The sequence below is a fragment of the Procambarus clarkii genome, chromosome 56, assembly GCF_040958095.1.
Source record: "Procambarus clarkii isolate CNS0578487 chromosome 56, FALCON_Pclarkii_2.0, whole genome shotgun sequence".
NCBI lineage: Eukaryota > Metazoa > Arthropoda > Malacostraca > Decapoda > Cambaridae > Procambarus > Procambarus clarkii.
In genome coordinates this window covers 22,260,031-22,285,552 of record NC_091205.1, presented here as the reverse complement: position 1 = coordinate 22,285,552, position 25,522 = coordinate 22,260,031, and the positions used below count along the sequence as shown (strand labels likewise).

The following is a 25,522-nucleotide window of genomic DNA, read 5'->3' as shown; positions in this document are numbered from 1 at the left end:
GCCTCTCGAAGAACCACACAAGTTTTTGCTGGTGTTCCACCTGACATAGGTAATTGTAGTAAGCACAGCTCATGTCTTGGCTTAAAACCACCCATCTGGCCTTACTTGGTGCGGACTCTGCTGTGCTTGTGTGCAAGGTATCCGAACACGACAAGAGGAAACAATAATGCACTTAGTGCTACACTGCCTGCAATTCCTCACCACTTGGAAGTTGACTATAAATTTTAAATTATAAATTTTTTAAAATTTCTTTCTTTCTTATTGACCTGACCCAAAGGCATACCATTAAAATATATTACATAAAAATTATATACAATACAAAGAAATGCTATAATTTGCTCTGATCACTATCAATTACCTTCTTGGGAACCTCCCTACATTTTCCATTTTGGTTTTATGGTGTGGGGTAGCTGCAATGGGGTGGTGGTGGTAGCTGTTAAGACACTAAAATAGGGCAGGTAATAAATTCAGGGGAAGACACTGAAACACTACAGTAACAGACTAAAAACCGATTGAAATTTGGTAGATGCATTTCAGTGCTTTAAGGAAAAAGAAAAAGAAACTAGATATCTGCTAAATATCTAAATTTTACACTCTGTATATGAAAAGGCTCTGGAAAGTTATGATTAGTAAGGGGTTTAAAACCAAGAAAATAATGCACAAATGTTTGAAATAAGGCCAATAGTATGCCAAGATTGTTATATTTGTGCATTAGTAATAAAATCTATCTGTCTACTTTTATCTTAACTTTATGAGACAGATTATGCAATAGATAAAATTTCTGGAAACATACTAAAAAATTAAATTGAATTCTTTGGAAAATATGGCAAGAAGATTGATTAAATTAATCTTGTGAATTAGGAACCTTTAAGGCCTTGAGCAGAGTAAGAAGACTATTTACAATTCTATAAAGCTAAACGTCTCAAATTGATACAATGGTTTAACAAAGAATATAAATAGTGCTAAATACATCAACCCAAAATAATGAATTTAAATTGTAATTTTGTGATTCAAACTAAAATAGGTACACACAGGTTTGGAAACAAGATTTTAAATCTGGAATAAGTCAAGAAATAACACTGCAGAACTTATTATTATTATTCAATACTTTAATTTTTTCAATTAGTGAATAATACTGGTAATAATAATAATAGTAATAAGTTCTTAAGTGGGAGTGGTTGCATATATAGAGCCACCTTGTATGGACCAATAATCCGTTAATTTTTTTATTAGAAATCTGTAAAATCTATGGCCATCTCACTTGCCTTGAAATCTATTAAAATGGTTTGTTGTTATATTGGGACTTAAGCCGATGGCCATGTCATGGAACTGGTCATTTATTCAGCTTCATGTGTGTATGCTACTAACAGTATGGCATAAATCTTTATTAACCTTTTTCTTTTACACAGGTGGGTACAGGATCACACTACTTTAGACTCCTGGTTAGCATGCTTAGAGCTTTCCCTTCCAATAGCTCATGGCAAGCCTTACCCACTTAGCTTTTCCTGGAACACAACTATCTAATTGGTTTATAACCAGGTGCCCAATTACTGCTGGGTAAACAGACAAACAGTTAAGGTTCAGCACATGGTCAATCCTCCCTGGTCATGTCTCTGGCCCAACCAAATTGCTCATGAGGCACATGGCAAGTATTACCACTGTGCCACCAGGGACATCTCTGGATGTAATTTTCATTGACTTCAGTTATTCCCTTTGAATGAATTTCAAGCTTTGTGATGAATCTGTAGTGTTACTAAATTTTAAAAATTCAGTAAATTTTTGCATTATGTCCTCAGCCAATGTTCAGCTATAATACATTGGTTTTACATTTTGTACCATCCACAGTAATTATTAATGTTAATAATTCTTATTTTATTATGAGGAATAATTAAATGTCACAGGTGCTGACAAAACAAAATACTGCATTACATAAAATCTTTTATTTATAGAATAAACCTAGTCAAATAAATCACCCAACACATTTTGAACTTGTGTCATCTACTCAGTAACTTGTCATTACAGTATTCCTTCCCACCAATTTCTCGCGTCTTTCACTAGTTGACTCCAATTTTCAGAAGAACCGTTCCAAAATATATGGAGCTGAAATGAGAGAGTACAATATTTTAGGCATCTCAGAAAAATCAAAATTATGTAAAATTTAAATACAAAAAATACATTTTATATTTTTATGCCAACAGATTCCAGTAGGTTTTCACAATAGAGCCGGGAGAAGCTGCCGAGCTCAGGGGAATGGAAACTAAACCACGCAGCACTGGAGGACTAAAAAGATATTTTAGTAAAAAGGTTCCTGATGGAACTGGATATGACTAAGGCTGTTGGGACTCAAGATTTCACCATGGATACTAAAAGAACGGAACGGAAGCCTTGTGCTGGCCACTTATTGTGATACAGTATGTTACTGGAAATTTGCAGTCTTATAATTCTGGCAGTTGTCCTACTTGGTGACAATATACAAAGAGAAACAGACAGGAAGTATTAAACTACAGGCCTGTGTCCCTTACATATCATGCTAGGTGATGAAAAAGATAAGAGGCAAGTAGAACATCTTGAGAAGGCCCTTTACAACATGTTTCAAAGATGACATATCTTGCCTAACAAACTTGATAGTTCTATGAATGTATGTCAATATATAGTTCTATGTCAATATATGTATGAACACATACTGAACAGGGTGAGAATAGCTTGAGCTACCTAATCCCTTTGGGTGTCTTTATACCTTAATAAACTTATTTCAATTTTAAAACCATTTTTTTTCTTTCTTTCTTGCCGGGGATCGGAACCTGGAATTCCCAATTGTGTGTCGAGCACAAACCCAACTATACTACCATTTTGGAAACGAAGTAGACTACCCACTCATACAGTGGCAGTTATACCGTTATTACATAGTGTCCAAGAAGTGCAGTACCCCATTGGATTTTATTAAAACGTACAGTGCCTGGTTGTATCCAACTTACCGACAAAACTATTACAGTATTAGGTGAAGGTTTGTAACTCTGATGATTACCAAATGTTACTCCTCAAGGAGAGCTTAGCATTTTCCAAAATGAAACAAAACAAGGCTTGCTACCAGTTCATCTAATATCCCCATCTCACAGGATGGTTAGTCTTACCCACAGTAGAATCAGGAGAAAATGTAAAATGCAAGTCTAACCTATTAGCCTAAGTTTGCTAATATTCAGTTTGCTATAGCCTGCACTAGCAAATTCTGGCTAGAGCAAAAGAATGTCTTCCAATATTTGTGAGTATTAATTAAGCAGTTACAGTAGCTCAGAAATTTGGTCTGAAATCAATTATACCATTGCAATCACAGAAATAGTTGAACAATGTACTCTCCAATTTGTGCCAGCAGGATCGAGCCCTAACTCTTGGACCCTGATTTTCTTGCTGTCGATTGTCTAATACCATGACTTCTGACCTATTTCCTTATCATATCTACTTTTAAAAATTATGAAGTTTTGCTGCACCAACCCGCTCCTTTAGTTCATTCTAGCTCTTATTCACATAGTTAACTATTGAAATGCTGGCCATTGGGGGTCATTATACCTGCAGCCACCTGACAAGGGTTTACCTGCAGCCACCTGCCATGGGTTTACCTGCAGCCACCTGCCATAGGTTTACCTGTAGCCACCTGCCATACATTTCCCTGCAGCCAACTGTCATAGGCATCAATATCCCTGCCTAATTCAGGTTATTATACAGTGGGAGGACGGCTGCTCACCTGCCCGAATGATGCCAATGGTGGCGAGGAAAGTGCCGATGTTGGAGTACACCAACAACCTGGCCATCCGCTCCTCCTCCTGGGCCTGCCTCCTCTCCTCGGCAGGGTCCAGACGAGGACCTCCCATACGAAACATTGTCCCTCTCCTTGTCACCAGGCAGGTCACGCCACTAGAGGCAGGCAGGTGGACACCGTGTTGTGGTGTGGTGTCACGTGGTCTGGTGGCGTCGTCTGCTCCCTCAAGACGTCGTTTGTTATGCACCCCATACCCATCCTGTGGACGGTAGTGGAATGGGTTATACAAATACAAATATTTATTCAGGTAAAGTACATTCATACAAGGTGAAATACAAAAGTTGATGGATTTATAGATAGAGCTAGTACATACAATGCCTAAAGCCACTATTACGCAAAGCGTTTCGTTTATTAGGGCATATAATGGGCACTAGGACAACCTCCTCCCAAAAAATCAATGTCTTAAGTATTGTAGGCAAGACTTGTTTGTTTTATCTTTATAACTTTTATGAAATTTGATCTTTGTTTATCTTTAGGATGCCTGGTTATATAGTCGGGGTCGCTTTTTTTGAGTTGAGGCACTATTTTCTTCCCTGATTCCATGTATGATTAACCATCTTGTGAGATGGGAATATTAGATAAACTTATAGTTATTTTGTGATCTACACTGTAATCTTTCATATAGAATAGGGTAGCAGCACATTGATCATATTGATGTGTATACCTAAGCTTAATAAAAAAAAAAAGTTAAATTTTTTCGACTCACAATCGAGAATTCCGTGTTCGAATCATGGGCGGAGCGGGCCAGAAATAATAATAATAATATTAATAATAATTTTTATTTACAAGAAGGTACAGTGGGTTTGTGAGATTACATAAGATTGTTATTTTTACATTCTTGCGAAGCCACTAATACGCATAGCGTTTCGGGCAGAAACGTGCCCAAATGGTTTGTCACGTTTCCTATCGCCTAATGCCCCTGTCCATCTAGCAGTAAATGGGTACCCAGGATTTAGTCAGGATTCATATTTGAGAAAAATCCTATTTTAAATGAACAGCATGTTAAAATTTATGAAGACGTATTTGGGGTCGACCGGGACCAAAGAGCCAAAGCTCAACCCCCGCAAGCACAATTAGGTGAGTACTGGATGGAACAGACTTGGTCTGAGGATGGGTTGAAGTCAGGTACTGGGTTGTGTTGTCTAGTAAATTAACCTGAGGGCCACTAAGACTCTTCATGGCCTCGACGAGGACAGGAAACCGGCGGCTTGTCAAAGGTTCCCCCCCCCCATTTGCACTTATGCTTTTTTCCAGGTGGATTTTAAACTTTAACAGAGTTTTGCTATTTACGACTTTGGTGGGTAGGCGGTTCCATGGGTTTATAGCCCTATGGGTGAAAAAGCATCTCCTGTTCTCAGTCCTACTTTGAAGCTTGTTGAACTTGAAACCGTTGCTCCTTGATTGTGAAGAAACATTTTGGAGAAATTGTCCCGATCAACGTCCTCCAAATTACTCGGTATTTTAAAAGTTTCAATGAGAGTCATTGCCCTGTCATACATGGTTTGCAGTGGTGTTAGCTCTGTGGTCCTCAACCGTCCCTGATATGAGAGTTGACTTATCTCTGGAATGATTTTTATTGCCCGCTGTTGCACTTTCTCCAGAGCAACTATGTCCCTGTGCAGACGATGAGTCACTATAACTTCACAGACGCCGTCTTGTCGAATCGGCTCTTATATACAAGCCCAACATGAACCATAGTCTGGCTTTGTAGCTGTTGACTCTTCCCCTTCACAGTACATACTTAAATGCTCCAACCTTCTTAACAAAACGTGATCTTAAGCTTTGTCCCTGCTGCTTATTCCTACCCCCTCTTTCTTGTTCTTACCTTTTCAGTTACTTTCATTTTTACATTCATCCTTTTCGTACCTTATGTTTTACATTCACCTATTCTTACCTTATTCTTATTCATCTTATTTTTACATTCATCCTATTTTCTTACCTCATTCTTGCATTGATCCTATCCTTACCTTATAGCCTTACCTGCTCCTCACCTCTCATCCTACTCTTACCTTATATATTTGCCTGTACCTTCCTCTCTTCCTTTTTGTTCCTAGAAACTGAATCTTAAACAACAACCTCTCTTCCCCCGCTCCTGTGCCAGGTAAGTCCACTACGGGCTCACCATAGCCCGTGCTACTTGGAACTTTTGTTCCCAGTAGCTGAATCAAAAACAACAACAACATCCTCTCTTCTTTCACACGACTTGAGTCACGACGACTTAACGTCGTCGCTTCTCCATCTTCTGAGTTGTAATTTGGTCATCAGCTATGTCCCTCTGTAGATGGTTGGATACTGTGTCAGTATTGGACTTATACGTTGTGAACCCGAAAGCCCTTTGTTTTGATGCTTGGTTGAGAGAGTAACAATAGGAAATCAGATGCATTTTTTTACGTTTTTTAATAACTTGTATGTTGTGTAATTCTTTACTTCGTTATAACGTGGGATTTCCAAATTATAGGACCATTTATTTACATGGGGTGTTTGCAAACTCTGGGAATGTCAAGGGATACTATATTCTTGTCACATTCATGGGTTATAATACATCCCTCCATACTAGGAAGAATTTCAATTCAGGGTTAGTATTGGGGTCTCGAACCCATTGTTGATGTAACAATACACATTCAATTTTATAATTTGCTTAGCTAAATGAATTTTGGGGTTGTCCCTGAGCTCTCATTATGTGCTTTTGCAACTCTTTCCACTACCGCCCACAGGATGGGTATGGAGTGCTTAATAAATGAGCTACACTAACTCTTGATAACTGGTGATGCTGTTCATCTGTACTAAAATCTCTTGTTGTCAAGAAGTATTTCACAAAATTATCGTGCTTTAATTAAACCAAAAACTCCCATCCGTATATGAAAATTCCATCTTATTAATTTATTTATATATACAAGAGTTCTTACATTCTTGTACAGCCATTAGCATGCATAACGTTTCGGGCATGTCCTTAATTCTAATTTTCCCCGGAATACGACCCGCCAAATCGTTTAACAACCAGAGGCCAGATTCACGAAGCAGTTACACAAGCACTTACGAACCTGTACATCTTTTCTCAATTTTTGGTGGCTTTGTTTACAATTATTAAACAGTTAATGAGCTCGGAAGCACCAGGAGGCTGTTTATAGCAATAACAACAGTTGACTGGGAAGTTTTCAACCTTGTAAACTGTTTAAAAATGTAACCAAAGCCGTCAAAAATAGAGGAAAGATGTACACGTTCGTAAGTACTTGCGTAACTGCTTCGTGAATCAGGTACCCATTCACTGCTGGGTGAACAGAGGCTACAGTTAAGATTTGGCGCCCAGTAAATCCTCTCCATACGACCCCAGGCCCATCCCACATCTTGTCCCTGCGATGATCTTGACTTGAGTGGGGGTTAAGAAAGTTGCAGGAACAACACATAAGATGAGAAGCCTTCTCCGGTTAGGAGATAGTGGTCGCCCTTCAGCGAGAGGATGGGCAGTGGTCGACCCTGGGGAGCAGCCACGTCACTATAATAGTCACCCCCCGACAATGCATTCACAATAAAAATATAAACAAAATTGATCAGCATATTTTTGACGGATAAGAGATTGACGAATGTAAGCTTTGCCTTTGTATGGAAGTACAATGTTCGAACAGGTCAGAAGTCTAATGCAGGGTGCTTATATGTGAGAGATTATGATTAATTGATTGGAATCATGTTAAAAAATAGCCTATTGCAAATCATTCATGGCCACAAACATAATTGAATCAGATTAAATTGACTCTTAACATTGATTCAATGTCGAAAATGTTGATTCAACGTTGATAATGTAGGTTCAACGTTGATAATGTAGGTTCAACGTTGCTAATGTAGGTTCAACGTTGATAATGTAGGTTCAACGTTGATAATGTAGGTTCAACGTTGATAATGTAGGTTCAACGTTGATAATGTAGGTTCAACGTTGATAATGTAGGTTCAACGTTGATAATGTAGGTTCAACGTTGATAATGTAGGTTCAACGTTGATAATGTAGGTTCAACGTTGATAATGTAGGTTCAACGTTGATAATGTACGTTCAACGTTGATAATGTAGGTTCAACGTTGATAATGTAGGTTCAACGTTGATAATGTAGGTTCAACGTTGATAATGTAGATTCAACGTTGATAATGTAGGTTCAACGTTGATAATGTAGATTCAACGTTGATAATGTAGGTTCAACGTTGATTCAACACCGCTTCAACATCGTTAATGTTAATTAAACGTTGAGTCAACGTTACTCATGCATGTTTTGCCCACTGCGAAAGCGGACGAGAGAAAGAATAGGAGGAAGGGAGAATGAGTAGAAGGGAGGAAGAGACAGAGTCAAATATATATATATTTATATTTATATTGCGCACTAGGAGCCTCGAACGCCCAACCTCCAGCATGGAGGATAGTCGCTCTATCAACTGTGTTTCAGGGGTAGCCTAAAAAGGGAAGGATCCCAAGGCAACTGGCTGATACTCAATGGTAGCTCTTTCCCTTCCTTCCCCACTCTTCACCCCCTCTCCCCTTTGGATCCCCTTGTCCCTGTCCCCTGGGGTTCCTTCATCCTTCCCTATTTTCCCTCCTTGCTTCCACCTCAAGAAGCACTGAAACAACTGTATGGGGTCTCTCAGATGCTTTTCTTTACTCTTTTTTCCTTTTGTTTTTTCATTTTCCTTTTCTTTTGCACTGACAACTCCACGGAAATCACACGATATATTTCACACTTGACTTTGGATAGATATTTTCTCTTACCCTTTTCAATAACTCTTGTAGTATATTAGGGAGGGCAGCTGGGGTTGCCCGGGCCTGTCTGTCAAACCCATCCTCCTATTTTGATAGTATTTTTTATAACTATGTGGTCGATCGTACCATTGTGTAGTAATGGGGTCCCATTAAGATATTTTTGTACTATATCTGTCTTGAAACAATGTAGCTAAATGCTAAACTTACATGTTCCTAGGCCGAGTATAGCACATATATGTACTATATTAGGCTTCAGATAGTGTGATGGACTTTATATTGTTTCATCACGCCATATTTGTACTATCAAACACATAGGTACTATAAGTACTTTCATTTTCAAATTCAAATTCAAATGTTTATTCAGGTAAAGTACATACATACAAGAGGTTATACAAAAATTGATAGATTTATAGAGCTAGTACATACAATGCTTAAAGCCACTATTACGTAAAGCGTTTCGGGCAGGAAAAACATTAAAGACTAAAACTTAATACTAATTGAGATTAAATTTAAAATGTGTTGAGAACAAATAAAAATAAAAAAAGGGGGTAACATGGCAGAAAAAAAACAGCACAAATACAATTAGGTCGACAAAACAGCGTTTTATAAGGACGGTCTAATCTGTCTGCCTCCCCCTTTCTCTATCTATCTATATTTCTACCTATCTATATCTCCAGCTATCTCTATCTCTAGCTATCTCTTCGTCCCCCTCTCAGCACCCCCTCAAGAAGTTCTGTAACACATGTAGCCGGGGCCTCGGATGCTTTGGGTTTCATTTCTCTTCTCCTCTTTCATGCATTCTTGGTCCCTTTTCAGTAACAACACGTTAATCACACGTCATACTTCACATGCCATGAAAGACACCATGAAAATGGTCTCGGAATGTTTCCAATTCCTAATATTACATAAAGCATTTAACTTAAACCTATCCCAACCAGCCTATGTCTGTCCCGTACCCCAGATCATTACCCCTGCAAATTTGGACGAGGCTAGCCCAGAGTATCTGGCCTCCAAATTTGGACAGGTAGATAATCAGACACAGAGACAGACATTCTCTTATAGGTATACTGGAGGGAGGGAAGGGGGGGGGGAGAGCGGTATCTGACGGTGCCCAAGATAGCCTCTCCTCCCACACACCTATGCTATCTCCCCCTTGACCCCTCGTCTCCATTACTTTGCCCCTTCGTCTCTGCCCATGTCCTCCCCCTTTTTCTCTCCTCCTCCACCTCCCCCTATTCCCCCATCCTCCCCCCTCAACGTACTGGCTACACTACAACTACACTTCAACTCTCGTACACTCTAGCATGTAAACAACACAAAAACTGTCAAGTTGGTGAGAAAACACAGAAGACCTCCAGGACCTTCATCCAAGGTCAACCTCTTTCAAAAGAGAATTCCAAAACGTATATTATATATTGTATTAGTCAATATTTGAGGATTATATACAGCCGGGTTCGTGCTCAACCTACTATCTAGAATTCTGGGTTCGAATCCCAGGCGGGACAGAAATGATTGGGCGCGTTTCCTATCCCCTAATGCTTCTGTTCACCTAGTAGTAAGTAGGTACCCAGGAGTTAGTCAGCTTGTTGTGGGGTGGCATCCTGGGAAGGGTCAGTAGTTCAACCTTCAGGGAATCTCGATATAAGCCTAGCACGTATATATACACTGGCTGTCTGTCCCCGGAAATAATGAATTACTGAATTGTTATTATATTGTTTTAAATTTCTCTAACGATTCTCACATATTAGCTCGTTTATCTGCTACAGTTGTGCCCATGTTCTGTTGACTTGCCTAGTTGTGTTTGCGGGCGTTAAGCTTCGGCTCTTGGCGTATATGTGTTTACTAGTTGTGTTTTTGCGGGGGTTGAGGTTTGCTCTTTCGGCCCGCCTCTCAACTGTCAATCAACTGTTTACTAACTACTTTTTTTTTCCACACACCACACACACACCCCAGGAAGCAGCCCGTGACAGCTGACTAACTCCCAGGTACCTATTTACTGCTAGGTAACAGGGGCACTTAGGGTGAAAGAAACTTTGCCCATTTGTTTCTGCCTCGTGCGGGAATCGAACCCGCGCCACAGAATTACGAATCCTGCGCGCTATCCACCAGGCTACGAGGCTACGAGACAAATGTGTGTTTGTCTATGTGTTGTATGTGAGCATGTGCTTATGTGTATGGATGTGTATGTGTGCTACATTCTGGAGAGCCTCGGACCCTTACCCCTACTTAACCCTGCGGCCCTTCCCTCCATACCTCTACCTCCTCCTCCCCCCTACTCCAGTCCTCCCTCCTCCTCCTCCACTCTTCCCTTCTCTTTCTTACCAACACTCCAGCCTCGCTGCGGGCGGGAGCATAAAGAACATTAGTTCAGGTAAGTCTAGACACCCAGGGTGAGGTAGGTGGAGGGAGAGGTAGCTGGAGGGTGAGGTAGGTGGAGGAAGAAGTAGCTGGATGGAGAGGTAGCTGGATCAACACGAGTAGACAGGATAGGTGGGTAGAGGGAGAGGTATGGAAGGAGATGGATGAAGGGTAGAACCTAAGCCCCCAGGGCTTTCAGGACGACGCGAAAGGTGGGAGGGATAGACGTACGGAAGGAGAGGGGTAGGGAGTGGAGGGGTAGGGGAGGGATGGGGGTAAAGGAAAGGCGTATATACTTCCCGCCCGAACACGCAAGCCGCCAGCCCTCCACAGTCGAGGCCTGACCCCGACCAGGTTCACTACTAACGCTCTTCAAACTACCATCACCATCACCGTCACCATCACCACTACCACTTCTGCAAGCGTCGCCCGCCCGCACCGCCCACCGCACCTGCGGCTACCGCTGCCGCAACTGAAACAACAAAAATAACTGCATAGCGGGTATGGCACTGGCTGTTTTGTCGACTTTAAAACAATTTTATTTACTATACCTTCTGTTTACAAAAAAATGATTTGTACAGTACGAGTTACAGCAGCTTGGAGAAGGTAGCATGATACCACGATGCGTATGGTAGCGTCGAGGACCTAGCTTCCTGGGGCCAGATTCACGAAGCAGTTAAGCAAGTACTTACGAACGTGTACATCTTTCCTGAATCTTTGACGGCTTTGGTTACATTTATTAAATAGTTTACGAACATGAAAACTTCCTAATCAACTGTTGTTATTGTTATAAACAGCCTCCTGGTGCTTTGGAGCTCATTAACTGTTTAATATTTGTAAACAAAGCCGTCAAAGATTGAGAAAAGATGGAATGGTTCGTAAGTGCTTGCGTAACTGCTTCGTGAATCTGGCCCCTGGCTCCCATATTACAGCCTTGTCCACCTCCTGAGGGAGCCGTACAACTCATTACTCTCTCAGTGCAGTGCGTCCAGTTATCATTATAATGAGTTGGTTATCATTGACTTGCGGTTATCGGTATTCACATTAGCTCAGTTTATTAAGCGTTGTGAAGCGAGGAGGAAGTGTGGTTAAGTGTTTAAGAAATATTAGCCATTGTAAAGATTACAGATGCTTCTCATGTCGTCAAGTGTGAAATGTGTCGTGTGCTTTCCATGGAGTTATTAGTGATCGTCAAAAAGAAAAAACCCGAGAGACCCATGCATGCAGTTAGTTGTTCAGTGTTCTCGATTCCCGGCCGAAGCAGAAACAAATGGGCAGTTTCTTTCATCTGATGCCACTGTTCACCTAAGAGTAAACAGGTACCTGGGAGTTAGCTGCTACAGGCTGCATCCCTGGGCTGCAGCCAAGGAGGTCTTCCTTGTGTGTGTGTGTGTGTGTGTGTGTATTAAAGAGAAATACAGCATATGTAGCACATATGATGGAGGAAAAGACGTCGGGAGTCAGTACATTAGACAACCGACGGTTAGAAAGGTGGGGTCCAAGAGCTAACAGCTCAGTCTAACATGCACAAATATTAAATCAAGCGTTAAATACACACACACACATTCCCAGAATGCAGCCTGAAGCAGCTGTCTAATTCCATGTGCCTATTCACTGCCAGGTGAACAGGGGCACATGGAATGGCACTGCCCATTTATTTCTGTCTTCCGGGAATTGAACCCAGGTCTATGGACTGCGAATCCGGAGCGCTGTCTACTTGGCCGCGAGGCCCCCTCCCCCAACCAGCCTTCCTCTTTCGTAAAGAAAAATAAAACCATTTGTGCGACCTTGGTGGAGAGACCGCCAAGATCACACGATATCTTTGTCAGACGACGGCAGGCAGAGGGTTCTCTCTGGTGTCATCATTATCACTCACGCCGCGATCATTGCTCCACTATCACCACTCATCTCCATCATCAGCATCACCTCTCATCTGAGGCTTCAGCATCACCTCTCATCTGAGGTTTCACCATCATTCCAGCATTACCAATTATCTACAACTTCAGAATTAATATTCATCTCTAGCTTCATTCACCGCAACTGCACCATCTCTTATAACCAGCAATACCGTATCACTTGTGTCAACAACAACAAGTGATGAAGCATCATCAGATATCATCAATAGATATGTAGTGATGAAGCATCACTACATATCTTTAGCATTATCCTCACACATCACCGCAATAATCATCACAATATATCCCTAGCTGCATGCATTACTCCTCTTCATCACGGGCATCACCACTCCTCTTCATCACGGGCATCACTACTGATCTTCAGCACTCAGAACACTAGTCCCATCCTGTCACCTTGGATGATCTGCGGTGCTTCCCTGACCTTCACCCACGCCGGCTGGTCCCTTGGCCTTCTTTATAAACTAGACGTTAACCTTCCATTTCACGCACCGCTCCTGTGCCAGGTAAGTTCACTACAGGCTCACCATAGCCCGTGCTACTTGCCCCGCTCCTGTGCCAGGTAAGTTACGGGCTCACCATAGCCCTTGTTACTTGGAACTTGTTCCACGTAGCTGAATCTATAACAACAACAACCCTCCATTTTAATACTGTTGTTTGTATTCTCATTTTCTTGGCTTCCAATGCTACATTGAACTCAACCCCCTGAGACAAAATTCAGCTTGTCTTGACCCAAGCTGGACCGATCACACCTTACCTAACTAAACCTAAAGTAACCTTACTTATTCATGGCCTATTGTATTCTCACTTTGCCTAACATGACTTCGTCTAACATATAATAACCATGTTCTAACCTATCAGATTAGAATGGCTACAACAGATAAAGAAAAGGGGTCTTCTAAATAGGAATGAATCGGATGGTAGAGCGACGGTCTCGCTTCATGCAAGTCAGCGTTCAATTCCCGGCCGTCCAAGTGGTTGGGCACTATATTCCTTACCCCCCGTCCCATCCCAAATCTTTATCCTGACCCCCCTTCCAAGTGCTATATAGTCATGATGGCTTGGCGCTTTCCCCCTGATAACTACCTACCTCTCATCTCCTGTATCATCACCACTCATCTTCAGTCACCATCATCATATCTCACATCCACAGACGGCAAGTAATAAGACAATATAATTCAGGGTAGTTAATTTAGTTCATATATTGTACACCTTTTACCTATCTTATGAACGGTAGTGGAAAAGGTTAGAGGCACAAAATGGCTCAGGAACTGAATCCCAAAAGTCAAGTAGCTTAGCAACTTACATAGTTTAATGCATATATCAATGTCATTCTTTTATTATCTCTCTCATCGTTTTAACATACGAGAAATAGCGTAAAAATCTACAAGCACGATATAGAGGGCGTACACGTAATCCAAAAATACAGAGACACGAATATGAACACAACGAGACCAAGCTGGGAGTGGATGGCTGGGGCCCGGGGAGAATTGCTAGGCTACCTCGCCCCGCCACCCATGTAAGGGCTAGCCCCTCCGCCTCTAATGGCCATGATATAAACTGCCCGGATGCCATCACACACACAACCCTTGTTACCGACCTCTCTGGCGCGGCACAAGGTCAATCTTAACGTCCAGGATGCAACGTTCTGTTTAAGTAATTTAATCCTTAATACTTTATATGTAAATTATAACTGTTTTTCATCAGACACGCCATGCAGGGTTAAGAGGCGGGGCCCAAGAGTTGGAGCTCGATTTCTTTAATCACTTAATTGTGATTAAAGTGAATTAATTGTTCAATTAAGTGAACAAGAGAGAGAGAGAGAGAGAGAGAGAGAGAGAGAGAGAGAGAGAGAGAGAGAGAGAGAGAGAGAGAGAGAGAAAGAGAGAGAGAGAGTCAGTTGACCACAGGACCGCCAGATAGGCCACAAAGAGCTAATTAAAACAGGTATACAAAAAAGGAACAAGAGGAAGGTGTAACGTTGTATCTCTCCTAGAGTCCTTGTTAGTGGTCATTAGTCTGTGTCCTCACACCTCCGTATGATCTGTACTCACCTCTAACCTCGGAGACAGTACTCACTCTAAACTTCGGGAACAGTACTCACTACTACTCATGGGATCACTACTCATCGTAACATGAAGAACAGTACTCACCCATAACTTCGGGAACAGTGTTCACCACTACCCTTTGGGATCAATGCTCAACCCTAACCTTGTATCTGGAAATTATGATGTCTGACGACCTGACATTTCTTTGTTACCGAGCAAATATGGCGGCGGCCAGGAAAATGATAGGATGGATTATGAGAACGTTCAAATCCAGAGATCCCATAGCAATACTAATACTATTTATATTACTGGAGTTGTCTCGTCTTGAGTACTGCTCAGTACTGGCTTCCCCTTTCAGAGCAGTAGAGACTGCTGAATTAGAGGAAATGCAGAGAAGCTATACGACACGCATAGCCACGATAAAACACCTAAGTTATTGGGGCCGTTTCAAAGCTCTCAAAATGTAGTCTCTGGAAAAGAGAAGAGGGGGATATAAAATAATATAAACTCGGAAGATACTGGAATGCCAGGTTCCTAATTTGCACAGAATAACAACATACATGAGCGGAAGATACGGAAGGAAATGCAAAATAGAACCAGTGAAGAGTTGAGGTGCCATAGGCACAATCAAAGAGCACTGTCTAAACACCAGAAGTCTATGGTTATTCAATACTCTCCCAGCAAGCATTAGAAACATTGCCGGAACAAAGGTGGATGTCTCCAAGAAGCATTTAGATAAGTTCCTGCAAGAAGTGCCGGACCAACCGGACTGTAGCTGATATGTGGGCATGCTGGCCGCGTCAACCAGCAGCCTGTTGGACCAAGTTATCACAATTCAAGTCTGGGCCCAGGCCGGGCTCGGGGAGTAGAAGAACTCTCAGAACCCCCTCCAGGTATGCTCCTGAAATACTCACCCATGCTCTCGGGAACATTACACACCGCTAAGTTCAGGAACAGTACTCGCCCTAACATAGGGAATTAAGTATTAGAAAATGCACATACTACCGGTAGAGACTTTAATTTCCACGCCATACTGGACATTATCCATGTACGCCATGTAGTGATCGCTTCCCCTCATTAGTGAGTTTTATTGACCAATAAAAACACGCTAGAATTTTTTGTATGTGTTTGAAAGAAAGGATAGTTCGAATGGTTGTAACTGCTGACCCTCAGAACGACTAAATTTATGGCATAGTCGCTAAATGGTCTGTATAAGCCTTGAGAATACAACAATAGTGAACCCAGAAGACGTCCTTAAACACAAGGAGCCAGCCAATAAATACCAAGGCTGGAAACCAGAAATCTTCGGACATTGTTTTACCTGAGGTTGAGCGAAAGTTATCTAGATATGGCAGACACTAATCTCACGTCTAGTATCTTTATGTTGCCCCTTAAACACCAAAGAAAAAAATAAGATTCTTTTTCCAATTCAGCCCCGGGCCATGTATGGTGTCGACACACCTCACCCTTGGTACTCTTCACCCTCGACTGGACTAGAGGTTAGGCTTCCTCTTCACCCCCAACTGGACTAGAGGTTAGGCTTCCTCTTCACCCCCAACTGGACTAGAGGTTAGGCTTCCTCTTCACCCTCGACTGGACTAGAGGTTAGGCTTCCTCTTCACCCCCGACTGGACTAGAGGTTAGGCTTCCTCTTCCCCCCCAACTGGACTAGAGGTTAGGCTTCCTCTTCACCCCCAACTGGACTAGAGGTTAGGCTTCCTCTTCACCCTCGACTGGACTAGAGGTTAGGCTTCCTCTTCACCCCCGACTGGACTAGAGGTTAGGCTTCCTCTTCACCCCCGACTGGACTAGAGGTTAGGCTTCCTCTTCACCCCCAACTGGACTAGAGGTTAGGCTTCCTCTTCACCCCCAACTGGACTAGAGGTTAGGCTTCCTCTTCACCCCCAACTGGACTAGAGGTTAGGCTTCCACCTCCGCCCGCTCTCTGAGCCTTAATGACCTGCCTGGGCCCCTGTTAGAACACTAGAATCCTAGTTTATCTCAAATAATGGACCATAAATTTGGAGGGAAAGTCACCAACTGGAAGTCGTTCCATAAAATAAAGGAACCATCGTGGTTTTACTTTCCTGTTCATTATAAGGAGCGTCGGCTGTCAATAACAGCAGCGGTGTGCTGCTATTGACTTCATAAATAAAGGCATGTCAGAATTAACCTTATATATCGCTTCGTTACGAACTACTAGTGTCCACTCTCCCTATTTTGTTTAACTTTTCATTACCTGTGTATGAATGCAGCAGCAGAGCAAGACCTCGCCCCGACCTCCGCTCTCCAACGCCCGCCCCAGCGCCTGGGGACTCGGCATTAGCCCTCCTGTAATATGCAAGACAGCATCGCCAGACCCTTACCTTACCTTACCTTCGCCGGACGGAGCACCCGACCACTTGCTCACAGAGGAACAATGACTCGACCTTCTCCTTGGCTTGCCGCTAGTTGTTTCTATATTTGTATACCAGAAGTGCTTCCCGGAGTGTGTCGGGAAGTCATTTATGGAACCACCCTTAAACATGCCACCACTGCTTCCAAGAGATTAGCATTTCTCTCTCTCTCAAGTTCAAGTATGTTTATTGAGACAAGAAAGAAATACATCTCAAAGGGATAGAGTAGCTTAGGCTATTTTTACCCCCCTTCTCTCTCTCTCTCTCTCTCTCTCTCTCTGGTCCTCTTGGGTATCTAATAAGGTAAAGAGATGAGTGGTATCCCTATGGTAGAGATTCAAGGTATGACTGACGGCATATTTGTCTTGTTACATCCCCATGATAATGTTTATGAAGTTATTATGAATATTTGGTTTGTTTCAACTGCACGTTTTTGAGCTTACAATTTGTCTACAAAATTCACGCAAATGGACAAATAATTAACAATGGGAAATCTTAAGTTTGTACTCGGTTAATTTATTTCTAAGTATCGCAGGTCATTTTTGTTTTATATGGGAAATGATCGTTTAATTACTTAATGTGTGTCCATAACCTGGGCTGGTTGGTTAGCGATGGCCTCGCTTCTTGCAGGTCGGCATTCGATCCCTAATGATCCAAGTCATCTTTCATTATCTATCCAATCCTCTCAATCCTTCCATGTTCCATATAGTCATGCTGGCTTATGGCTATCTCCACATAATTACCATACCTTAATATATATATGTTTGTTGACCATTGACTGAAATAACATTCTCTTGCGCGCTAAATAAAGATAATAAAAGTGTCTGAGCGAGGCATCCAGCGGGACCTGGCTACCATTAGCGCCAAAATGCTAAACTGACCCAAGGAGGCACCGGTCCGGGCTTTCTGCCTCCAGGTAGAAGGCCCGACCGGCCCTCGGGATCCCAAGGGGTTGTGTAATATATATTATGTGATGCGAATTGTTGTTGCCGTATAATTTTCTATACTGGAATGTGCGCTCGGTATTTGTGTCGCGTTGATGTCTCCAGGTGTTAGTTTTCCTATTGTTCTCCTTTATATAGGACTGTTGTCCTGCATATAATGCGTGTAGACGGCCACCAAGCAACACTAACTGCTTGTATATGATATTTAATGATATCTATCCCTCCACCCTCCACATGGTGCTGCTGCACGCTCCACACGTGGTGCAACAGCTGCACGCTCCACATGTGGTGGAGCAGCTGCACGCTCCACATGTGGTGGAGCAGCTGCACGCTCCACATGTGGTGGAGCAGCTGCACGCTCCGCATGTGGTGGAGCAGCTGCACGCTCCGCATGTGGTGGAGCAGCTGCACGCTCCACATGTGGTGGAGCAGCTGCACGCTCCACATGTGGTGGAGCAGCTGCACGCTCCACATGTGGTGGAGCAGCTGCACGCTCCACATGTGGTGGAGCAGCTGCACGCTCCACATGTGGTGGAGCAGCTGCACGCTCCACATGTGGTGGAGCAGCTGCACGCTCCACATGTGGTGGAGCAGCTGCACGCTCCACATGTGGTGGAGCAGCTGCACGCTCCACATGTGGTGGAGCAGCTGCACGCTCCACATGTGGTGGAGCAGCTGCACGCTCCACATGTGGTGGAGCAGCTGCACACTCCACACGTCGTGCAGCAGCAGCAGCACGCTCCACACGTGGTGCAGCAGCTGCACGCTCCACACCTCATGCAGCAGCCCATCCCTACACAGTAAAGAAGATAAACAAAGACAGGTGTCACCATCAATAATACCCCTACACCGCCTCCCGACATTCTTTTCACTATAGTTCATACATCACAGAAACTTCTGAAAGCTTTCGTTCAGACGTGTCGGTGTATGTAGCCCCTGATTCAGTGACTTTCGTTCGCTGGTAGAAGGAGCTAGACATTCCACCATCAGGATTTAACAAATAGAACAGCAAAACAAAGTTGAACTTATGAAAAGGGAAAGGTGAAAAAAGTGGAAGGTTAAAATGGATAGGCGGAGAGACTGTGTACTTGTGTAAGTCTAGGATAGTAGAGAATGAAGGGCGGTTGTTAAGGATAGGCTATGGCTAGGTGGACTCTCTCTCTCTCTCTCTCTCTCTCTCTCTCTCTCTCTCTCTCTCTCTCTCTCTCTCTCTCTCTCTCTCTCTCTCTCTCTCGCTCATGTGTGCTGGTGTTTATTCATGTGTGCAAGTATGTGTCCGTATGTATAGGTATGTGTCCACCTGTATAGGTGTGTCCTTGTGTGCAGGTGTTTGTCTATTTGTGTGGGTGTGTGTTCATGTGTGAATCCATTAGAGCAGGTATGTATACATGTGTACGTTCAAGTGCACTTTCGTGTGGAGGTGTTTGTTCATGTGTGTATTCTTGAGTGTGGGTGAGTATCCAGGTGTGGGTTCGTGTATGTATCCATTAGCGCAGGTGTGTGTGTCCATGAGTGCAGGTGTGTCAGACGCTGGAGCTTATGTCAATCAGGAAGAACCTGTTTGGTCATCTCTCCGCACAACTCCAAGTGAGGTTGCTTCGTTAGTCCTTATTCTCATTCCCTCCTTACTGTTCCCCTTCAACCTCTTCCTCTCCCACTCCCATCATCCTGTCTTCCCTGCATCTGCTCCTTCATTCTTGCCTTCCCTAGTATCATCAACCTGCCTCCCCACCTTCTCTAGTAACAGTAACAGTTAACTCCAGTTAGTAACAGTTAATTGACAGTTAAGAGGCGGGCCGAAAGAGCAGAGCTCAACCTCCGCAAGCACAACTAGGTGAATACCATCTGATTTTCAACCATCCGTAATCAACAGTTAGATGATAAAAGGTTACAAAAGTTAACTAGTTCTTGACGGAGAACACAAGCCAAACACAAAGCAAGTAGCAGTGAAGATATCTCATGAAGCCTAATATACAGGAAATTCACTCATGTACTAACGAAAATATGACATGAAGCCTAATGTACAGAAATTCACTCATATACTAACGAAAATATGACATGAAGCCTAATGTACAGAAATTCACTTATATACTAACGAAAATATCACATGAAGCCTAACGTACGGATATTTACCATGGTAATTGTCTAATTAATTTATATTATCAATATAACTACAAACAGATAGTCACGAATGTAAGCCCTACTTCCATACATGTATCATAATTCTTCACAGTATATCCAAAAAATAGCAAATCCTAAAAAATCAATTAAAAATTAATTCCACAATAGCTTTGCACCTTTCAGAGACGAAAGATGGGAGCTGCTGACCTTGTCCCAGAGCTGCTGCTGCTGCTTCTGCTGCTGTGTACGGTATGACACCTCTACCGTTGTTGTTGTTGTTATAGATTCAGCTACTCGGAACAAGTTCCAAGTAGCACGGGCTATGGTGAGCCCGTAACTTACCTGGCACAGGAGCGGTGCTGTGTTTGCACCTCTATCGCATTGTACACCCTAATATTACACTATGACACACATATGCGCGCATGCGCGCCGAAAAAACTAAAATGTACGATATCTCTAGGGGGAAAGGGTTGTAGATGGTTGGAACAATTTACTTGGAATGAAGATTATTGGGAAGATGGAACACCGCGATTGTAACTCATCCTATAACTACCTATACACTAAGGCGATTATACCTCAACACCCCCATACACTCATTATGCACACACGAGCGTAACTCTCATTTTCTAACACACACACGAGCGTAACTCTCATTTTCTAACACACACACACACACACCTCCATCTATAAAGCTCATCTAACATTAAAAATGTGATGTAAACATGTTTCTTCCTATAAATAGTAATGCATATTTGTTCCTTCCAGAATGAGCCTTGAGGCTAAGCTGGCTTCGGTATAAACGGTGGTTGATGGGGAGGGGGGGGGGATTGGACAGGATGAAGGGGTTGAATAGGTGATAGTGGGGTTGTGGCAAAAGCCCCTGGGATGTGGGTGACGGTTAGGGTAGTTGAATTAATTTAATATTAAGCCCGTCCTCCTAAGGTTCCCCAACGTCAACAAACTGTCGTACTAAAGTGCCCCTTATCCTAACCTACCAGAGGACCCAAAACAGTAAACGGGATAGTGTGTCAATTTCGCTACCATTTTCTAGTATGACAATTTTTGGCCTTAGGTAGAGTGTTAGGAGGACGGGTTGCTATATTATGGCCGCTCAACCTCCAGAGAGCACATCAACCTTTTGTATTCCACAGGTCAGAGCCAACGTTCTTACAGGGCTAGAACCTGGCGACCACGCCCACCACCATGACGACCACGCCCACCACCACGACGACCACGCCCACCACCACGACGACCACGCCCACCACCATGACGACCACGCCCACCACCACGACGACCACGCCCACCACCATGACGACCACGCCCACCACGACGACGACCACGCCCACCATGACGACCGGGCCAACCCTCCAGACTACCCACTAGCCACAGGAAGAGAGGCTATAGAAGCATCTGCCCGCATCAATGAATTATTCCTGGCTATACAAGATGACCAAATACAGGTTTTTTGTCATTATAATGCATACATTCAATCTAATACTTTTGTACTCATAATAATTTGCTCCCAATTTGGTATTATCACATTTAATGTGTAATTTTATAAATTGTATCGGAATTGTTTACTCTTTCAATACTTACAATATAATATTTATATGTATAAATAAGCTATCCTCCACTCAGAGACAAAAGTTTAAAAACAGAAGTCAAAAATTAAAAAGTTAAAAATCTACCTAAATCTACAGCCTAAAAATAAGAAGTCAAAATTTTCATGTAAGACCAGCAGGTTGTGGTTAAACTCTTGCATATCTAATAGAAGAATTAACAACATATACATGCCTCTGGAATATATTTAACATTAATATCTAAATTACAACTAGACTGAGATAATGATGATGGTGGCGTGCCCTTAACAGCTGCCCTGGGACATGCCAGCCATGAAGGATGTGCCAACCTTCTTTAGTTTCTCCTGCGTCAACAGGATCCAAGGGTACTACGCTGACGTAGACTTCGGTTGTCAGGTAAGAGGTGGGCAAAAGACAGTATCAAATGCAGAGTACTCATTGGTCCCAAGTTTCCAGAGGATAGCATGGTGGTCAATCAATATGTCTCCTTACCTCTTTTAAACTCATTTGCTGAACCACATGGGTAAGGACCTCTTCTTTAGTCCTCATACACATATCAACATTGCCCTCTCATCTTTTAGCCCTTTCAAACTTTCTTCTCCTATCTCTGTACTACAGTTACACTTTTTCACACTATACTTCCCCTGTACTACGAGGCTTCCGACTCGTCCATCTCTGATGAAATCTACCTACTTTGATTCCTCTCTCTCGGCGTATCATCATCCCTCCTGAGACGCGTAATCCTATACCAGGTGTACCACGTGTGCAGAGACCACCTCCCGGTGGCGAGCTTCCTCTGCCCCAACGGAACAGTGTTCAACCAGGGCGTCTTCACCTGCGACTGGTGGTTCAACGTGGACTGCCCACTTTCCCCGACGCTCTATCACCTCAACCAGCACCTATACAAGGTCAGTCACGGTAAGCCTTGTGCATTCTGCTCTTTTCTAGTCAACGTCGTGTTTTCTTTATATAAATCGACATCTGCATACTTCTGGGTACATTTAATTTCTTGCTACATTCATATAGTAATTTGGTGGAGTGCAGATATATTTCCTTTTTCTCATTTAGTTTATTTAGTTCACAGTATTCTTTCCCAGTGAACATGAGACAGATTTTCAACGTTATTTAACCAGCCCATCATTAAAACATTGACCAAATACACGTTAATTCAGACCCTCTAAACATACTGTTTATGAATGATAAACATTTTACATACGTTTTGCAACTGATTAAATTCGAACTGTTCTCGAAAAGGGTTTCAGTCTTTTTCTATGTTCGAATTGTATCTCCAATAATGGTTCAAATAGTGTAGTGTTATATTCATTACAGGAAGAGGACGAAGTGCATCTGGCCAGGCAAGAGACAGTGGGCCAGGTCAAGTCTAGCCTTCACGAGACAGCAGGCCAGGTCAAGTCTAGCCTTCATGAGACAGCAGGTCAGGTCAAGCCCAGCCTTCATGAGACAACAGGCCAGGTCAAGTCTAGCCTTCGTGAGACTGCTGGCCAGGTCAAGTCGAGCATTCATGAGACAGCAGGTCAGGTCAAGCCCAGCCTTCATGAGACAACAGGCCAGGTCAAGTCTAGCCTTCATGAGACAGCAGGCCAGGTCAAGTCTAGCCTTCATGAGACTGCTGGCCAGGTCAAGTCCAGTGTTCATGAGACAGCAGGTCAGGTCAAGTCCAACCTTCACGAAACAGTGGGCCAAGTCAAGTCTAACCTTCAGGGGACGATAGATCAAGAAGAGACCTTCCAACGAGATGCAGTGAGTGAAATAAAGACTTTTCTACAAGAGGGAGTGGATCAAGACAAGACATTCTTACAGGAGACAAAAGGTCAAGATGAAGTTTCCCTGCAGGAGACTACAAAGTTTCTCAGGGAGACAGTGGATCAAGAAGATAAATTCTTTCAACAGGAAACAGTGGGTCAAGGAACCATCTCCAACCAGAAAGAAACAGTAGAACAAGCAAAGCCCAACTTTCCGACTAATGAACCTCTCCCTAATTTCCTACGTGTTCTCCAGGTCAGTCAAGAATTTTTATAGTTACATAAAAATAGATAAATAATAACAGGTTATTTGTTTATGGTACAGTATTGAAGTGCAGTGTATGCTATAGAGCCCTGGTACTACACTAATGGATTTAATGTAAACCCATCCTATGCAGGATAAAGTTAGTTAAAATGGATCGTTTTATGTTGTTAAAATCCGTTTTATGCGTTTGTATACAGATGCTAATTATTGGTAAAAGTGACATAATATATTTATAAGCTTGATAGCATCAGTTTAAGGGAGTGAATATTTGACAGTTTATAAATTACAACTTATGAGAGCACATTATGGCAAGTTGTATGATGCAGTGGGATACTGTAGTGTGGTTTTGCTGGCTGTATGAAGCAGTGGGGGGTACTGTTGTGGATATTATGCTAGTGTGTGATGGTGCTGGTTCTGTGTGATGTTACGGTATGTAGAGAGGCATTTTAAATGTTGGTAATTTGCACCCCATACAATGTTTACATACTCTGCTGACAATATTTTGTTTCCTTGATAAATAGAGCAAAACTATTTGTATACCGTGTAGCTCATTTTACCAATTGTTGCTTGAATAATGGTGGAAACATAATTACCCTCTGAGTTTCTATATACAGTACTGTATTTTATGCTAATTTCCATTTAGATTATAATGGTTGTATTTCCTGCATTCCAGGTTCTGTCGGTTCCAGATGAGACCGCTGAGAGCAGTGACAATGTAGAAGCTCTTGCATTCCCACTTGTCCATGAGTTTGTTATTCCAGTCCCTCCCTCTACCAAGTCCAACCACAACTTGAATCAAATAGCTTCAGATTACCACCTGCCTTCAGAGCAGCACCTGCCACCTGCAAATGGGTACCTGCCTCCCTTAAATGGATACTTGCCACCAGCAAATGAATATCTACCACCAGCTGATGAAAATTTCTCTAAAATATTTTAAGTATTACAGTGTATAATATTCAACTTAACAACAGATGTAATACAAAAGTACTGACTTGTTCACGCAAAGAACATAGTTTGAACCAGAAATAACATATAAAACAAACCATGTGTTATAAATAAGAAAATTAACAAAAAATTCAATGTAAATCTAAACCATTAAGAATACTGTATTGTATTCTGTATTAGTAAAAAAATTAAATTTTTTGTGTATTTAGTATTCATTGTAAGGTTTTATCATATACATAAACATTATTAATTTACTTTGTTCAGTAATCTCTTAAATTTCTGAAAGAAAAGTGCTTTATACACTTGACTGTACCTGTATGTCAAAATATTCATCACTAAATACAGTAACTTAAGATATATAACAAAAGGGTTGTTTGGCGAACAAACAAACGAATGAACCCCGACAAACTACATGACCTCTCGCTGGACAGCCCGTCCTCCAAACAAAGACCTAAAGTCCATTCCATGCACCCACCAATCTCCCTGTTTATGACCCCCCCGCCAATTCTGCTCGTCCTGCATCGAGCTCTGCGACTCCAGCCGCACTCAACTCCAGGCTTCGTCTCAACGTCTACGATACTGCCAACAACCGACTGCTGTAACCAAGACTACTAAATAAATATGAAAACCCACTGAA

General features: G+C 42.4%; 2 protein-coding genes across 4 annotated transcripts; one reads left to right on the top strand and one right to left on the bottom strand.

Moving 5' to 3' along the window:
* Positions 1–1,925: 1,925 nt before the first annotated feature.
* LOC123770734 (uncharacterized) lies at positions 1,926–22,650 on the bottom strand. Of its 2 annotated transcripts, none has more exons than XR_011223054.1 (3): positions 20,540–20,554; positions 3,740–4,013; positions 1,926–2,100 (listed from the first exon to the last, which is right to left on the bottom strand). XR_011223054.1 is itself a non-coding variant. In XM_069305869.1 (3 exons), the coding sequence occupies exons 1-3, from the start codon at positions 22,633–22,635 to the stop codon at positions 2,072–2,074; spliced, it is 333 nt and encodes a 110-aa protein (XP_069161970.1). In that variant the 5' UTR covers positions 22,636–22,650; the 3' UTR covers positions 1,926–2,071. The 2 variants fall into 2 exon arrangements, 1 of the variants encoding a protein (XP_069161970.1); XM_069305869.1 differs by lacking the exon at positions 20,540–20,554 and adding an exon at positions 22,606–22,650.
* On the top strand, positions 11,241–25,522 carry LOC123770730 (uncharacterized). Of its 2 annotated transcripts, none has more exons than XM_045762860.2 (7): positions 11,241–11,411; positions 20,516–20,581; positions 21,484–21,792; positions 22,204–22,308; positions 22,665–22,820; positions 23,242–23,931; positions 24,614–25,522. In XM_045762860.2, the coding sequence occupies exons 2-7, from the start codon at positions 20,525–20,527 to the stop codon at positions 24,875–24,877; spliced, it is 1,581 nt and encodes a 526-aa protein (XP_045618816.2). In that variant the 5' UTR covers positions 11,241–11,411; positions 20,516–20,524; the 3' UTR covers positions 24,878–25,522. The 2 variants fall into 2 exon arrangements, with proteins under 2 accessions (XP_045618816.2, XP_045618817.2); XM_045762861.2 differs by having other exon boundaries at positions 20,501–20,581.

Coding starts and splice junctions, on each gene's coding strand:
- LOC123770730 (XM_045762860.2), top strand. CDS start 20,525: ATGGGAGCTGCTGACCTTGTCCCAGAGCTGCTGCTGCTGCTTCTGCTG. Junction 20,582..21,483: donor TGCTTCTGCTGCTGTGTACG/GTATGACACCTC, acceptor TGTATTCCACAG/GTCAGAGCCAACGTTCTTAC. Junction 21,793..22,203: donor TACAAGATGACCAAATACAG/GTTTTTTGTCAT, acceptor TGCCCTTAACAG/CTGCCCTGGGACATGCCAGC.
- LOC123770734 (XM_069305869.1), bottom strand. CDS start 22,635: ATGATGATACGCCGAGAGAGAGGAATCAAA. Junction 4,014..22,605: donor GCCGAGAGAGAGGAATCAAA/GTAGGTAGATTT, acceptor TACCGTCCACAG/GATGGGTATGGGGTGCATAA. Junction 2,101..3,739: donor CATTGGCATCATTCGGGCAG/GTGAGCAGCCGT, acceptor CTCTCATTTCAG/CTCCATATATTTTGGAACGG.